At 45.2% G+C, this 16,651-nt stretch overlaps 1 protein-coding gene across 2 annotated transcripts in view; it reads left to right on the forward strand.

The window, feature by feature from the left end:
- LOC139583229 (SH2/SH3 adapter protein Nck1-like) overlaps window positions 1-16,651 on the forward strand; it is a 112,596-nt gene that overhangs the window by 73,699 nt on the left and 22,246 nt on the right. The window contains exon 1 of one of the 2 annotated variants that reach the window (XM_071414075.1): window positions 5,081-5,210. The exons of the other annotated variant lie outside the window; for it this stretch is intronic. Coding sequence (XP_071270176.1) covers window positions 5,177-5,210 — 34 coding nt within the window. The 5' untranslated portion in view covers window positions 5,081-5,176. Of the gene's footprint in view, window positions 1-5,080; window positions 5,211-16,651 lie in introns of those variants that run through there. 2 annotated transcript variants of the gene reach the window in all.

Here is a 16,651-nt window from a genome sequence, read left to right on the forward strand (position 1 = left end):
TGTTAAGTTTAAGCCAAATGTGATTAGTACCTTTTTTAAATTTCATTCAGTGCTAAGTCCTGCTCATGCCAAATTATGATCAAATCACATTTTATTTGTCACATACACATGGTTAGCAGATGTTAATGTGAGTGTAGCGAAATGCTTGTGCTTCTAGTTCCGACAGTGCAGTAATAACCAACGAGTAATCTAACATAGCAATTCCACAACTACTACCTTATACACACAAGTGTAAAGGGATGGAATAAGAATATGTACATATAAATATATGGATGAGCGATGACCGAACGGCATAGGCAAGATGCAATAGATGGTATAAAATACAGTATATACATATGAGATGAGTAATGCAAGATATGCAAACAAGTATGATGTCCTGTTGTGATGGGCCGGGCCTAGTGGAGCTGTCCTGAGGCGGGTCTGGTCTGGTAAATCTGTGCTGTGTTGGGCCTGGTCTAGTGGAGCTGTCCTGAGGCGGGTCTGGTCTGGTAAATCTGTGCTGTGTTGGGCCTGGTCTAGTGGAGCTGTCCTGAGGCGGGTCTGGTCTGGTAAATCTGTGCTGTGTTGGGCCTGGTCTATTAGAGCTGTCCTGAGGTGGGTCTGGTCTGGTAAATCTGTGCTGTGTTGGGCCTGGTCTAGTAGAGCTGTCCTGAGGCGGGTCTGGTCTGGTAAATCTGTGCTGTGTTGGGCCTGGTCTAGTAGAGCTGTGCTGAGGCGGGTCTGGTCTGGTAAATCTGTGCTGTGTTGGGCCTGGTCTAGTAGAGCTGTGCTGAGGCGGGTCTGGTCTGGTAAATCTGTGCTGTGTTGGGCCTGGTCTAGTAGAGCTGTGCTGAGGCGGGTCTGGTCTGGTAAATCTGTGCTGTGTTGGGCCTGGTCTAGTAGAGCTGTGCTGAGGCGGGTCTGGTCTGGTAAATCTGTGCTGTGTTGGGCCTGGTCTAGTAGAGCTGTGCTGAGGCGGGTCTGGTCTGGTAAATCTGTGCTGTGTTGGGCCTGGTCTAGTAGAGCTGTGCTGAGGCGGGTCTGGTCTGGTAAATCTGTGCTGTGTTGGGCCTGGTCTAGTAGAGCTGTCCTGAGGCGGGTCTGGTAAATCTGTGCTGTGTTGGGCCTGGTCTAGTAGAGCTGTGCTGAGGTGGATCTGGTCTGGTAAATCTGTGCTGTGTTGGGCCTGGTCTAGTAGAGCTGTGCTGAGGTGGGTCTGGTCTGGTAAATCTGTGCTGTGTTGGGCCTGGTCTAGTAGAGCTGTGCTGAGGTGGGTCTGGTCTGGTAAATCTGTGCTGTGTTGGGCCTGGTCTAGTAGAGCTGTGCTGTGTTGGGCCTGGTCTAGTAGAGCTGTGTTGTGATGGGGTCTAGTAGAGCTGTGCTGTATTAAGCCGTGTCTGGCTCTTCTCTCCTGGGGATGGTGGGGCTACTGTTGTTTCAGAAGGTGGGGTGGGGGGCCTCTGCTGCTGGGGTTATGGGTGTGTGGGTCCCTGCCAAGTGTTGCATCCTTTAGGTCCTTGGCAAAGGTTCTGATACTGTCCTGTTCAAGGTGTATATTATCGTATAAGTGTTCACATGTCAGAGTGGGATGGTGAGCCATTCTGATGTTGAGCAGTGAGGCACAGTCCACAGGGATCTCTTGATTCATTTAGTTGATTATCTATCCAGGGGAGTATTTTCTTGGTAGGAGGGTGGACACTACTATAGTGGTTGTTGGGAACATGGCCTGTGTCCGTTCTGCCACTCTTCTCACTGTCCCAGATACATTTTCACCTAAGGCACGAATGTTGTTTGTACCAGTGTGGATGATGATGTTAGACTGGGAGACTGGTAGGTTGACCTGGGCTGAAGCAGACTGGTAGGTTTGACCTGGGCTGGAGCAGACTGGTTGGTTGACCTGGGCTGGAGCAGACTGGTTGGTTGACCTGGGCTGGAGCAGACTGGTTGGTTGACCTGGGCTGGAGCAGACTGGTGCATTGTCATCAGGCTGTGTGGTGGTTGTGCTGGTCTCAGGTTCTGCCTGTGTTGTACCAAGCTGGTGGACATGTTCTCTAGATGCAGAGGACATAATGACTAGCTGCTGGTTGAGGGTGTCAATGTACCTCTCTCTCTGCTCAGGCTCCTCTCTCGTTGTGCTCAGATGGTCTCTGAGGTCATCAGTTGTCTGACTCAGTTTGTCCATTCTGCTTTCTAATTTACCAATAGATGCTCTGCTCTCCTCCCTGAACTGTTTCATCTCTTCTTTAAGTTTCTGGACAGTGTCCTCCTCTTGAAGCTTGTTCTCTCTGAGTTCTATGACCTCTGCTTCGACTAGAGAGAGGGTGTTGTGGAAACATTGCATAGCAGGTGTTCTTGGTGTTGTAGGCATGTCCTTGGCTCTGTCTGCTGCAGGTGAGGTAGGAAAATAACCCTTTTCCATATGTGCCCTCATTTTTTATTTTTTATTTCACCTTTATTTAACCAGGTAGGCCAGTTGAGAACAAGTTCTCATTTACAACTGCGACCTGGCCAAGATAAAGCAAAGCAGTTCGACACATACAACAACACAGAGTTACACATGGAGTAAAACAAACATACAGTCAATAATACAGTAGAAAAATACGTCTATATACAATGTGAGCAAATGAGGTGAGATAAGGGAGGTGAAGGCAACAAAAGGCCATGGTGGCGAAGGAAATACAATATAGCAATTAAACACTGGAATGGTTGATTTGCAGTGGAAGAATGTGCAAAGTAGAGATAGAAATAATGGGGTGCAAAGGAGCAAAATAAATAAATAAATACAGTAGGGGGAGAGGTAGTTGTTTGGGCTAAATTATAGATGGGCTATGTACAGGTGCATTAATCTGTGAGCTGCTCTGACAGCTGGTGCTTAAAGCTAGTGAGGGAGATAAGTGTTTCCAGTTTCAGAGATTTTTGTAGTTCATTCCAGTCATTGGCAGCAGAGAACTGGAAGGAGAGGCGGCTAAAGGAAGAATTGGTTTTGGGGGTGACCAGAGAGATATACCTGCTGGAGCGCGTGCTACAGGTGGGTGCTGCTATGGTGACCAGCGAGCTGAGATAAGGGGGGACTTTACCTAGCAGGGTCTTGTAGATGACCTGGAGCCAGTGGGTTTGGTGACGAGTATGAAGCGAGGGCCAGCCAACGAGAGCGTACAGGTCGCAGTGGTGGGTAGTATATGGGGCTTTGGTGACAAAACGGATGGCACTGTGATAGACTGCATCCAATTTATTGAGTAGGGTATTGGAGGCTATTTTGTAAATGACATCGCCGAAGTCAAGGATCGGTAGGATGGTCAGTTTTATGAGGGTATGTTTGGCAGCATGAGTGAAGGATGCTTTGTTGCGAAATAGGAAGCCAATTCTAGATTTCATTTTGGATTGGAGATGCTTAATGTGAGTCAGGAAAGAGAGTTTACAGTCTAGCCAGACACCTAGGTATTTGTAGTTGTCCACATATTCTAAGTCAGAACCGTCCAGAGTAGTAATGCTGGACGGGCGGGCAGGTGCAGGCAGCGATCGGTTGAAGAGCATGCATTTAGTTTTACTTGCATTTAAGAGCAGTTGGAGGCCACGGAAGGAGAGTTGTATGGCATTGAAGCTCGTCTGGAGGGTTGTTAACACAGTGTCCAAAGAAGGGCCAGAAGTATACAGAATGGTGGCGTCTGCGTAGAGGTGGATCAGAGAATCACCAGCAGCAAGAGCGACATCATTGATGTATACAGAGAAAAAAGTCGGCCCGAGAATTGAACCCTGTGGCACCCCCATAGAGACTGCCAGAGGCCCGGACAACAGTTTGGTATTAGATATTACATTTGCTCTTGTTTTGTAACTGGTAAGATCTGCAAACAGACATCCATGTTTCTGTCCCATCATCAAACCTTTCTCCGTCTGGATGTCTGGTGGGTAAACAGTTTCCATAGCAACGCTGGTAATGTTGGCTACAATGCTGCAATAGAAGCCTACCTTTTCCAAAACAGCGTTGTTTCTTGTATTATTGTCTCTAGTGTCTTTAGATACCTGTTTTACTTTAATGTCCTTTGTCTTCTGTCCTTTTGTTTTTCTATTATTTTGTTAACTAGCTGTTTTTTAGTTAGCTAGCTAGCTTATTTTAGGAGAGTCCCTAGCAACTGCTTAGCAACCAGCTAAGCTAACTGCACAATTTTATAAAAATATATACTTTTTCACAAGCCTATTTTCATGTGTTGCTTGTTTAGTCTCCCATTCGGTCTTGTAGTTTTCTTTTGTTTTTTCCAATGTTCCAAAACCATGATAATTTCAATATTTATAGGAGCTCATTTTTTCAGCAGCTGCTGCTCAATTTGGAACTCTGGAATCTCTCTCTTTCCCATATTTATTTCTCTCTCTCTCTCTCTCTCTCTCTCTCTCTCTCTCTCTCTCTCTCTCTCTCTCTCTCTCTCTCTCTCTCTCTCTCTCTCTCTCTCTCTCTCTCTCTCTGTATCTCTCTCTCTCTCTCTGTATCTCTCTCTCTCTCTCTCTCTCTCTCTCTCTCTCTCTGTATCTCTCTCTCTCTCTCTGTATCTCTCTCTCTCTCTCTCTCTCTCTCTGTATCTCTCTCTCTCTCTGTATCTCTCTCTCTCTCTGTATCTCTCTGTATCTCTCTCTGTATCTCTCTCTCTCTCTCTCTCTCTCTGTATCTCTCTCTCTCTCTCTCTCTCTCTCTGTATCTGTATCTCTCTCTCTCTCTCTCTCTCTGTATCTGTATCTCTCTGTGTATCTCTCTCTCTTTCCCATATTTATTTCTCTCTCTCTCTCTCTGTATCTCTCTCTCTCTCTCTCTCTCTGTGTATCTCTGTGTCTCTCTCTCCTTCGCCTCGCTCTCCCCCGTACCTCTCTCTCTGTGTGTCTCTCTTTCTCTCTCCTTCACCTCTCTCTCCCCCGTACCTCTCTCTCTCCCCCGTTCCTCTCTCACTCCTTCGCCTCTCTCTCTCTCCCAGAGGGAGGCTTAGCTCGGCCTGTTCCTTTCTTCCCCTCTCTCTCTCTCTGAGACACATTGACTGGGCTGTGCTCAGTGGGAAGTTAGCTGAGGCCTCTATCCCTGCCTCCCTATTGGTTGAGTCAGGTCACATGTCCAGGGAGTGGGCTGCCTGCCCTCCTCTGGGTGTTCACATGGAATAACTCTGCAGCTGTAGTGGGAAGAGTAGAGAGAGAGAGAGAAAGAGAGGGAGCGCCCAACATGGACATGGCTAACCTCTTCAAGCACTTCTTTCGTGAGTTGACATTTCTGGTCTGATAGAGATCCTCTGCTTTTCTGTTTGGATATGACTTGGTAATGACTTAGTTAAACATTCAGTTGTTCCTTCCCTCCCTGAGTTTGGAGGAAGAGGGGCTGTCGTTTGTTTCCCTTCCTATTTTTCCACTCAGTGATTCCTAGTTTTTTTCCCTCTGGTTTAGGGAGTGTTCTAGAATGTGTGTTATAGAGAGAAGAGGATTATGGGAATCCAGCCATGTTGTCTGTTAGTTAGGCAAGTTAGTTGGTGTTAGTTGTACACGAGTAGAGCCTGTATTCTTCTACACTAAAGTGGGCTGTGGGGCTGTAGTTTCTACAGTAAAGTGGGCTGTAGTTTCCTACAGTAAAGTGGGCTGTAGTTTCCTACAGTAAAGTGGGCTGTAGTTTCCTACACTAAAGTGGGCTGTAGTTTCCTACACTAAAGTGGGCTGTAGTTTCTACACTAAAGTGGGCTGTAGTTTCCTACAGTAAAGTGGGCTGTAGTTTCCTACAATAAAGTGGAATGTAGGTTTGTAGTTTCCTACAATAAAGTGGAAGGTAGGGCTGTAGTTTACTACAATGAAGTGGAAGGTAGGGCTGTAGTTTACTACAATGAAGTGGAATGTAGGGCTGTAGTTTCCTACAATGAAGTGGAAGGTAGGGCTGTAGTTTACTACAATGAAGTGGAAGGTAGGGCTGTAGTTTACTACAATGAAGTGGAAGGTAGGGCTGTAGTTTCCTACAATGAAGTGGAAGGTAGGGCTGTAGTTTACTACAATGAAGTGGAAGGTAGGGCTGTAGTTTACTACAATGAAGTGGAATGTAGGGCTGTAGTTTCCTACAATGAAGTGGAATGTAGGGCTGTAGTTTCCTACAATGAAGTGGAAGGTAGGGCTGTAGTTTACTACAATGAAGTGGAAGGTAGGGCTGTAGTTTCCTACAATGAAGTGGAAGGTAGGGCTGTAGTTTCCTACAATGAAGTGGAAGGTAGGGCTGTAGTTTCCTACAATGAAGTGGAAGGTAGGGCTGTAGTTTACTACAATGAAGTGGAAGGTAGGGCTGTAGTTTCCTACAATGAAGTGGAAGGTAGGGCTGTAGTTTCCTACAATGAAGTGGAAGGTAGGGCTGTAGTTTCCTACAATGAAGTGGAAGGTAGGGCTGTAGTTTCCTACAATGAAGTGGAAGGTAGGGCTGTAGTTTCCTACAATGAAGTGGAAGGTAGGGCTGTAGTTTACTACAATGAAGTGGAAGGTAGGGCTGTAGTTTACTACAATAAAGTGGAATGTAGGGCTGTAGTTTCCTACAATGAAGTGGAAGGTAGGGCTGTAGTTTCCTACAATGAAGTGGAAGGTAGGGCTGTAGTTTACTACAATGAAGTGGAAGGTAGGGCTGTAGTTTACTACAATAAAGTGGAATGTAGGGCTGTAGTTTCCTACAATGAAGTGGAAGGTAGGGCTGTAGTTTACTACAATGAAGTGGAATGTAGGGCTGTAGTTTACTACAATGAAGTGGAAGGTAGGGCTGTAGTTTACTACAATGAAGTGGAAGGTAGGGCTGTAGTTTACTACAATGAAGTGGAATGTAGGGCTGTAGTTTACTACAATGAAGTGGAAGGTAGGGCTGTAGTTTCCTACAATGAAGTGGAAGGTAGGGCTGTAGTTTCCTACAATGAAGTGGAAGGTAGGGCTGTAGTTTCCTACAATGAAGTGGAAGGTAGGGCTGTAGTTTACTACAATGAAGTGGAAGGTAGGGCTGTAGTTTACTACAATAAAGTGGAATGTAGGGCTGTAGTTTCCTACAATGAAGTGGAAGGTAGGGCTGTAGTTTCCTACAATGAAGTGGAAGGTAGGGCTGTAGTTTACTACAATGAAGTGGAAGGTAGGGCTGTAGTTTACTACAATAAAGTGGAATGTAGGGCTGTAGTTTCCTACAATGAAGTGGAAGGTAGGGCTGTAGTTTACTACAATGAAGTGGAATGTAGGGCTGTAGTTTACTACAATGAAGTGGAAGGTAGGGCTGTAGTTTACTACAATGAAGTGGAAGGTAGGGCTGTAGTTTACTACAATGAAGTGGAATGTAGGGCTGTAGTTTACTACAATGAAGTGGAAGGTAGGGCTGTAGTTTACTACAATGAAGTGGAAGGTAGGGCTGTAGTTTACTACAATGAAGTGGAAGGTAGGGCTGTAGTTGTTTTCTACACTAGAGAAAGCTGTAGGTTGTATACTAAACTGTACTGTAGTTTTTCCTGATAATAATCCTTCCTAAATTCCATGTTTTGGAACTGTACAAGAGTATGTGTAAAGATTACTAAAAAGTCAATTAGGCTAGCTGCTTTCAGTCTGTGGAGTTAATGTAAATTCAGGGAGGGTTACTGCTGGGAGGGTTACTGCTGGGAGGCTTGGAGGGTTTACTGCTGGGAGGCTTGGAGGGTTACTGCTGGGAGGCTTACTGCTGTGAGGGTTACTGCTGGGAGGGTTACTGCTTGGAGGGTTTTTGGGTTGTGGGTCACTCCCCTTCTCTAATGAGTTACAGTAGGGGGGATGTGGGGTAAGACCTTTGGGTTGTGGGTCACTCCCCTTCTCTAATGAGTTACAGTAGGGGGGGATGTGGGGTAAGACCTTTTTGGTTGTGGGTCACTCCCCTTCTCTAATGAGTTACAGTAGGGGGGATGTGGGGTAAGACCTGTGGGTTGTGGGTCACTCCCCTTCTCTAATGAGTTACAGTAGGGGGGATGTGGGGTAAGACCTTTGGGTTGTGGGTCACTCCCCTTCTCTAATGAGTTACAGTAGGGGGGATGTGGGGTAAGACCTTTGGGTTGTGGGTCACTCCCCTTCTCTAATGAGTTACAGTAGGGGGGATGTGGGGTAAGACCTTTGGGTTGTGGGTTACTCCCCTTCTCTAATGAGTTACAGTAGGGGGGATGTGGGGTAAGACCTTTGGGTTGTGGGTCACTCCCCTTCTCTAATGAGTTACAGTAGGGGGGGATGTGGGGTAAGACCTTTGGGTTGTTGGTTACTCCCCTTCTCTAATGAGTTACAGTAGGGGGGATGTGGGGTAAGACCTTTGGGTTGTGGGTCACTCCCCTTCTCTAATGAGTTACAGTAGGGGGGGATGTGGGGTAAGACCTTTGGGTTGTGGGTTACTCCCCTTCTCTAATGAGTTACAGTAGGGGGGGATGTGGGGTAAGACCTTTGGGTTGTGGGTCACTCCCCTTCTCTAATGAGTTACAGTAGGGGGGGATGTGGGGTAAGACCTTTGGGTTCCAGGTAGAACATGGTAGTTATTGTGTCATAGGATGGGGGTCTGTCTCCTGTCTGTCTATATGTTGATTGATTAGTACAGGATATCGACTCTTCAGCCAGTTATTTATCAGGAGCAGGAATGTGCATACTGAGCTTTTGTGGACAGAGATATTACTTTATTCTCATCTCTTCACCCTCCTCTCATCACCCTCCTCTCCTCTCTTCACCCTCCTCTCCTCTCTTCACCCTCCTCTCATCACCCTCCTCTCCTCTCTTCACCCTCCTCTCCTCTCTTCACCCTCCTCTCCTCTCTTCACCCTCCTCTCCTCTCTTCACCCTCCTCTCATCACCCTCCTCTCCTCTCTTCACCCTCCTCCCCTCTCATCACCCTCCTCTCCTCTCTTCACCCTCCTCCCCTCTCATCACCCTCCTCTCCTCTCTTCACCCTCCTCCCCTCTCATCACCCTCCTCTCCTCTCTTCACCCTCCTTTCCTCTCATGTTTTTTGTGGTAGTTTAGCTAGATGTGTTTTTTGTGGTAGGGTAGCTAGATGTGTTTTTTGTGGTAGGGTAGCTAGATGTGTTTTTTGTGGTAGGGTAGCTAGACGTGTTTTTTGTGCTAGGGTAGCTAGACGTGTTTTTTGTGCTAGGGTAGCTAGATGGATGTTTTAAAGCGAATTTCCTGCAATTCTACGTAGTAATGATCAATGTCCACTACTTGGTCAATTGATTTCACAGCATGTTTAATGTCTGCAAATAAACTATATGAAAGGTTCCCCTCGGTTTTTATTTTAGTCTAACAGGTAGCCTATATTGTAATCATGTGTTCAAGTTAATCAAATCAAAGTTTATTTATAATACAGTGAAATCTACACAATACAATGAATGACCTAGTCACAGTAAAGCTCTCCTCGTAAACAGAGCCATGATAGTAAGCTATATGTATTTACATGAGGCTATAGCCGACAAATAGCTTTACCACATAGTCAGATGCCTATTAGGCTGTAGGCTACAAATAGCTTTATATTAGGCTATAGCCTACAAATAGCTTTATATTAGGCTATAGGCTACAAATAGCTTTATATTAGGCTATAGGCTACAAATAGCTTTATATTAGGCTATAGGCTACAAATAGCTTTATATTAGGCTATAGGCTACAAATAGCTTTATATTAGGCTATAGCCTACAAATAGCTTTATATTAGGCTATAGCCTACAAATAGCTTTATATTAGGCTATAGGCTACAAATAGCTTTATATTAGGCTATAGGCTACAAATAGCTTTATATTAGGCTATAGGCTACAAATAGCTTTATATTAGGCTATAGGCTACAAATAGCTTTATATTAGGCTATAGCCTACAAAAAGCTTTATATTAGGCTATAGGCTACAAATAGCTTTATATTAGGCTATAGGCTACAAATAGCTTTATATTAGGCTATAGGCTACAAATAGCTTTATATTAGGCTATAGGCTACAAATAGCTTTATATTAGGCTATAGCCTACAAATAGCTTTATATTAGGCTATAGCCTACAAATAGCTTTATATTAGGCTATAGCCTACAAATAGCTTTATATTAGGCTATAGGCTACAAATAGCTTTATATTAGGCTATAGGCTACAAATAGCTTTATATTAGGCTATAGCCTACAAATAGCTTTATATTAGGCTATAGGCTACAAATAGCTTTATATTAGGCTATAGGCTACAAATAGCTTTATTAGGCTACAAATAGCTTTATATTAGGCTATAGCCTACAAATAGCTTTATATTAGGCTATAGGCTACAAATAGCTTTATATTAGGCTATAGGCTACAAATAGCTTTATATTAGGCTATAGCCTACAAATAGCTTTATATTAGGCTATAGGCTACAAATAGCTTTATATTAGGCTATAGCCTACAAATAGCTTTATATTAGGCTATAGGCTACAAATAGCTTTATATTAGGCTATAGCCTACAAATAGCTTTATATTAGGCTATAGGCTACAAATAGCTTTATATTAGGCTATAGGCTACAAATAGCTTTATTAGGCTACAAATAGCTTTATATTAGGCTATAGCCTACAAATAGCTTTATATTAGGCTATAGGCTACAAATAGCTTTATATTAGGCTATAGCCTACAAATAGCTTTATATTAGGCTATAGGCTACAAATAGCTTTATATTAGGCTATAGGCTACAAATAGCTTTATATTAGGCTATAGGCTACAAATAGCTTTATATTAGGCTATAGGCTACAAATAGCTTTATATTAGGCTATAGGCTACAAATAGCTTTATATTAGGCTATAGCCTACAAATAGCTTTATATTAGGCTATAGCCTACAAATAGCTTTATATTAGGCTATAGGCTACAAATAGCTTTATTAGGCTACAAATAGCTTTATATTAGGCTATAGGCTACAAATAGCTTTATATTAGGCTATAGGCTACAAATAGCTTTATATTAGACTATAGGCTACAAATAGCTTTGTATTAGGCTATAGCCTACAAATAGCTTTATATTAGGCTATAGGCTAAAAATAGCTTTATATTAGGCTATAGGCTACAGCCTAATACTTGGAATCCAAGATGGCGTAGCAGTCAGATGTCCTTTGTCCTCGTCCTGTCCCGTGTATATATTTTTTATATATTTTTCTTCGCATTTCTTTTTATATATATATTTTTTCTTCTTAAAAACTCAACTTCAAAACACTCTCCTGCAACCTACCTCACCAAATGTGGTGCGGATCTGCTTTTTTTCTCCTCAAAGGTATTATTCACCTCGTATCCGAAATCTACAACAGAAGCTAGCCAGTAGTTAGCCAGCTCACAAGCTAACGTGAGTAGTTCAGCTAACCACAGCTAGCGCTTATCAGCTATCCTTTAGCTCTGAAAACTATTGCCAGTTTTGTACAACGCGACTCAGACCAGAGCATACCAGACCTATTTTCTCTCCATATCCCCGGATTTTTACCGCAAGCTCTGGACATTTACACCTGGATCTTGCAGCTAACTAGCTGCTATCCGAGTGACTATTGGCTAACATCAATTCCGGAGCAAACACCAATTATCCCGGAGCTAGCCAGCTGAAGAGTTCCATCAGCCACTCCTGGGCTACAATCACCTATCCGGACCCGTTTTACTGCCGATGCGGAGCCCCGCCGGGCCTTCACGACTGGGATACCGACGTTATCTGCCCGAGGGAGTTATTCATCTAGCCAGAAGTTAGCCAGCTCACAAGCTAACGTGAGTAGTTCAGCTAACCACAGCTAGCGCTTATCAGCTATCCTTTAGCTCTGAAAACTATTGCCAGTTTTGTACAACGCGACTCAGACCAGAGCATACCAGACCTATTTTCTCTCCATATCCCCGGATTTTTACCGCAATCTCTGGACATTTACACCTGGATCTTGCAGCTAACTAGCTGCTATCCGAGTGACTATTGGCTAACATCAATTCCGGAGCAAACACCAATTATCCCGGAGCTAGCCAGCTGAAGAGTTCCATCAGCCACTCCTGGGCTACAATTACCTATCCGGACCCGTTTTACTGCCGATGCGGAGCCCCACCGGGCCTTCACGACTGGGATACCGACGTTATCTGCCCGAGGGAGTTATTCAACTGGCCCCTCCATCGCGACGTAACCTGAACGCACATATGCTAACTGCGGCCCGCTAATCGTTAGCTGTCTTGAGCATATCGGCTGCTATCTGAACAGGTCTATCGAACAATCTTACGCCGCGGGCTAGCTTAGTGGAGGCCTCACTGCTCCATCTACGGCTGCCCCCTGGACACTATGATCACTTGGCTACATAGCTGATGCTTGCTTGACTGTCCATTAATTCACGGTACTCCATTCCGTTTATTTGTGTTTTATCTGTCGGCTCTGTGCTTTAACTCAGGATCTGTGTGTAGTTAATCCGACCCTCTCTGCCTAGCCGTCGCCATTTTTACCTGCTGCTGCTGTGTTAACTGACTAGCTGCTGTTATCTCACCTGTTGTTTTAGCTAGCTCTCCCAATCAAGACCTGCAATCACTTTATGCCTTATTGTATGTCTCCCTCAAATATCAATATGCCTTGCATACTGTTGTTCAGGCTAGCTATCATTGTTTTGGTTTGCAATGGACCCCGTAGTTCCACTCTCCGTACCTCTGATACCCCCTTCGTCCCACCCCCCACACATGCGGTGACCTCACCCATTGAGACCAGCATGTCCAGAGATACAACCTCTCTTATCATCACCCAGTGCCTGGGCTTGCCTCCGCTGTACCCGTGCCCCACCATACCCCTGTCTGCACATTATGCCCAGAATCTATTCTACCACGCCCATAAATCTGCTCCTTTTATTCTTTGTCCCCAACGCTCTAGGCGACCAGTTTTGATAGCCTTTAGCCGCACCCTCATCCTACTACTCCTCTGTTCCTCGGGTGATGTGGAGGTAAACCCAGGCCCTGCATGTCCCCAGTCACCCTCATTTGTTGACTTCTGTGATCGAAAAAGCCTTGGCCTCATGCATGTCAACATCAGAAGCCTCCTCCCTAAGTTTGCCTTACTCACCGCTTTAGCACACTCTGCCAACCCTGATGTCCTTGCCGTGTCCGAATCCTGGCTTAGGAAGGCCACCAAAAATTCTGAGATTTCCATACCCAACTATAACACTTTCCGTCAAGATAGAACTGCCAAAGGGGGAGGAGTTGCAATCTACTGCAGAGATAGCCTGCAAAGTTCTGTCATACTTTCCAGGTCTATGCCCAAACAGTTCGAACTTCTAATTTTAAAAATTAATCTCTCCAGAAATAAGTCTCTCACTGTTGCCGCCTGCTACCGACCCCCCTCAGCTCCCAGCTGTGCCCTGGACACCATCTGTGAATTGATCGCTCCCCATCTAGCTTCAGAGTTTGTTCTGTTAGGTGACCTAAACTGGGATATGCTTAACACCCCGGCAGTCCTACAATCCAAGCTTGATGCCCTCAATCTCACACAAATCATCAAGGAACCCACCAGGTACAACCCTAAATCCGTAAACATGGGCACCCTAATAGACATTATCCTGACCAACCTGCCCTCCAAATACACCTCTGCTGTCTTCAATCAAGATCTCAGTGATCACTGCCTCATTGCCTGTATCCGCCACGGGTCCGCGGTCAAACGACCACCCCTCATCACTGTCAAACGCTCCCTAAAACACTTCTGCGAGCAGGCCTTTCTAATCGACCTGGCCCGGGTTCCCTGGAAGGATATTGACCTCATCCCGTCAGTTGAGGATGCCTGGTCATTCTTTAAATGTTACTTCCTCACCATATTAGACAAGCATGCTCCGTTCAAAAAATGCAGAACCAAGAACAGATATAGCCCCTGGTTCACTCCAGACCTGACTGCCCTCGACCAGCACAAAAACATCCTGTGGCGAACTGCAATAGCATCGAAGAGCCCCCGCGATATGCAACTGTTCAGGGAAGTCAGGAACCAATACACGCAGTCAGTCAGGAAAGCAAAGGCCAGCTTTTTCAAGCAGAAATTTGCATCCTGTAGCTCTAACTCCAAAAAGTTCTGGGATACTGTAAAGTCCATGGAGAACAAGAGCACCTCCTCCCAGCTGCCCACTGCACTGAGGCTAGGTAACACGGTCACCACCGATAAATCCGTGATAATCGAAGACTTCAACAAGCATTTCTCAATGGCTGGCCATGCCTTCCTCCTGGCGACTCCAACCTTGGCCAACAGCCCCGCCCCCTCCGCTGCTACTCGCCCAAGCCTCCCCAGCTTCTCCTTTACCCAAATCCAGATAGCAGATGTTCTGAAAGAGCTGGAAAACCTGGACCCATACAAATCAGCTGGGCTTGACAATCTGGACCCCCTATTTCTGAAACTGTCCGCCGCCATTGTCGCACCCCCTATCACCAGCCTGTTCAACCTCTCCTTCGTATCATCTGAGATCCCCAAGGATTGGAAAGCTGCCGCGGTCATCCCCCTCTTCAAAGGGGGTGACACCCTGGACCCAAACTGTTACAGACCTATATCCATCCTGCCCTGCCTATCTAAGGTCTTCGAAAGCCAAGTCAACAAACAGATCACTGACCATCTCGAATCCCACCGTACCTTCTCCGCTGTGCAATCCGGTTTCCGAGCCGGTCATGGGTGCACCTCAGCCACGCTCAAGGTACTAAACGATATCATAACCGCCATCGATAAAAGACATTACTGTGCAGCCGTCTTCATCGACCTGGCCAAGGCTTTCGACTCTGTCAATCACCATATTCTTATCGGCAGACTCAGTAGCCTCGGTTTTTCTAATGACTGCCTTGCCTGGTTCACCAACTACTTTGCAGACAGAGTTCAGTGTGTCAAATCGGAGGGCATGTTGTCCGGTCCTCTGGCAGTCTCTATGGGGGTACCACAGGGTTCAATTCTCGGGCCGACTCTTTTCTCTGTATACATCAATGATGTTGCTCTTGCTGCGGGCGATTCCCTGATCCACCTCTACGCAGACGACACCATTCTATATACTTCCGGCCCTTCCTTGGACACTGTACTATCTAACCTCCAAACGAGCTTCAATGCCATACAACACTCCTTCCGTGGCCTCCAACTGCTCTTAAACGCTAGTAAAACCAAATGCATGCTTTTCAACCGTTCGCTGCCTGCACCCGCACGCCCGACTAGCATCACCACCCTGGACGGTTCCGACCTAGAATATGTGGACATCTATAAGTACCTAGGTGTCTGGCTAGACTGCAAACTCTCCTTCCAGACTCATATCAAACATCTCCAATCCAAAATCAAAGCAAGAATCGGCTTTCTATTCCGCAACAAAGCCTCCTTCACTCACGCCGCCAAACTTACCCTAGTAAAACTGACTATCCTACCGATCCTCGACTTCGGCGATGTCATCTACAAAATAGCTTCCAATACTCTACTCAGCAAACTGGATGCAGTTTATCACAGTGCCATTCGTTTTGTTACTAAAGCACCTTATACGACCCACCACTGCGACCTGTATGCCCTAGTCGGCTGGCCCTCGCTACATGTTCGTCGTCAGACCCACTGGCTCCAGGTCATCTACAAGGCTATGCTAGGTAAAGTGCCGCCTTATCTCAGTTCACTGGTCACGATGGCTACACCCACCTGCAACACGCGCTCCAGCAGGTGTATCTCACTGATCATCCCTAAAGCCAAAACCTCATTTGGACGCCTTTCCTTCCAGTTCTCTGCTGCCTGCGACTGGAACGAATTGCAAAAATCTCTGAAGTTGGAGACTTTTATCTCCCTCAACAACTTTAAAAATCTGCTATCCGAGCAGCTAACCGATCGCTGCAGCTGTACATAGTCCATCTGTAAACTACCCACCCAATTTACCTACCTCACCCCCCATACTGCTTTTATTTATTTACTTTTCTGCTCTTTTGCACACCAGTATCTCTTCTTGCATATGATCATCTGATGATTTATCACTCCAGTGTTAATCTGCTAAATTGTAATTATTCGATTTATTGCCTACCTCATGCCTTTTGCACACATTGTATATAGATTCTCTTTTTTTTTCCTACTATGTTATTGACTTGTTTATTGTTTACTCCATGTGTAACTCTGTGTTGTCTGTTCACACTGCTATGCTTTATCTTGGCCAGGTCGCAGTTGCAAATGAGAACTTGTTCTCAACTAGCCTACCTGGTTAAATAAAGGTGAAATAAAAAAAACAAAAAAACAAATAGCTTTATATTAGGCTATAGGCTACAAATAGCTTTATATTAGACTATAGGCTACAAATAGCTTTATATTAGGTATATTAGGCTATAGGCTACAAACATGGCATAGTCAGCCTATATAGTTACATGTTTTCGCTCCTCCCTTGTACTTGATTGATGAATTGAGGTCACTAATTAATAAGGAACTCCCTTCACCTGGTTGTCTAGGTGTCAGTAAGGAACTCCCCTCACCTGCTTGTCTAGGTCTCAGTAAGGAACTCCCCTCACCTGGTTGTTTAGGTCTTAATTGAAAGGAAAAACCCACAGCCACTAGGCCCTCCGTGGAATGAGTGACACCCCTGGTGTAGATAATCATTGTACCATCTAAAACACTGTGAAATATATTTTCCATAACCCCAAAATATGTTCAGCTGTTTGAAGCTGGTGTACAAAAACTAAAGTAAAAGACGCAAAAAACAAATCTTGAGAAGGGGAGTATAGGAATAGCACTAATAGAACAGATCTACCACT

This window comes from Salvelinus alpinus, chromosome 8, assembly GCF_045679555.1.
Source record: "Salvelinus alpinus chromosome 8, SLU_Salpinus.1, whole genome shotgun sequence".
NCBI lineage: Eukaryota > Metazoa > Chordata > Actinopteri > Salmoniformes > Salmonidae > Salvelinus > Salvelinus alpinus.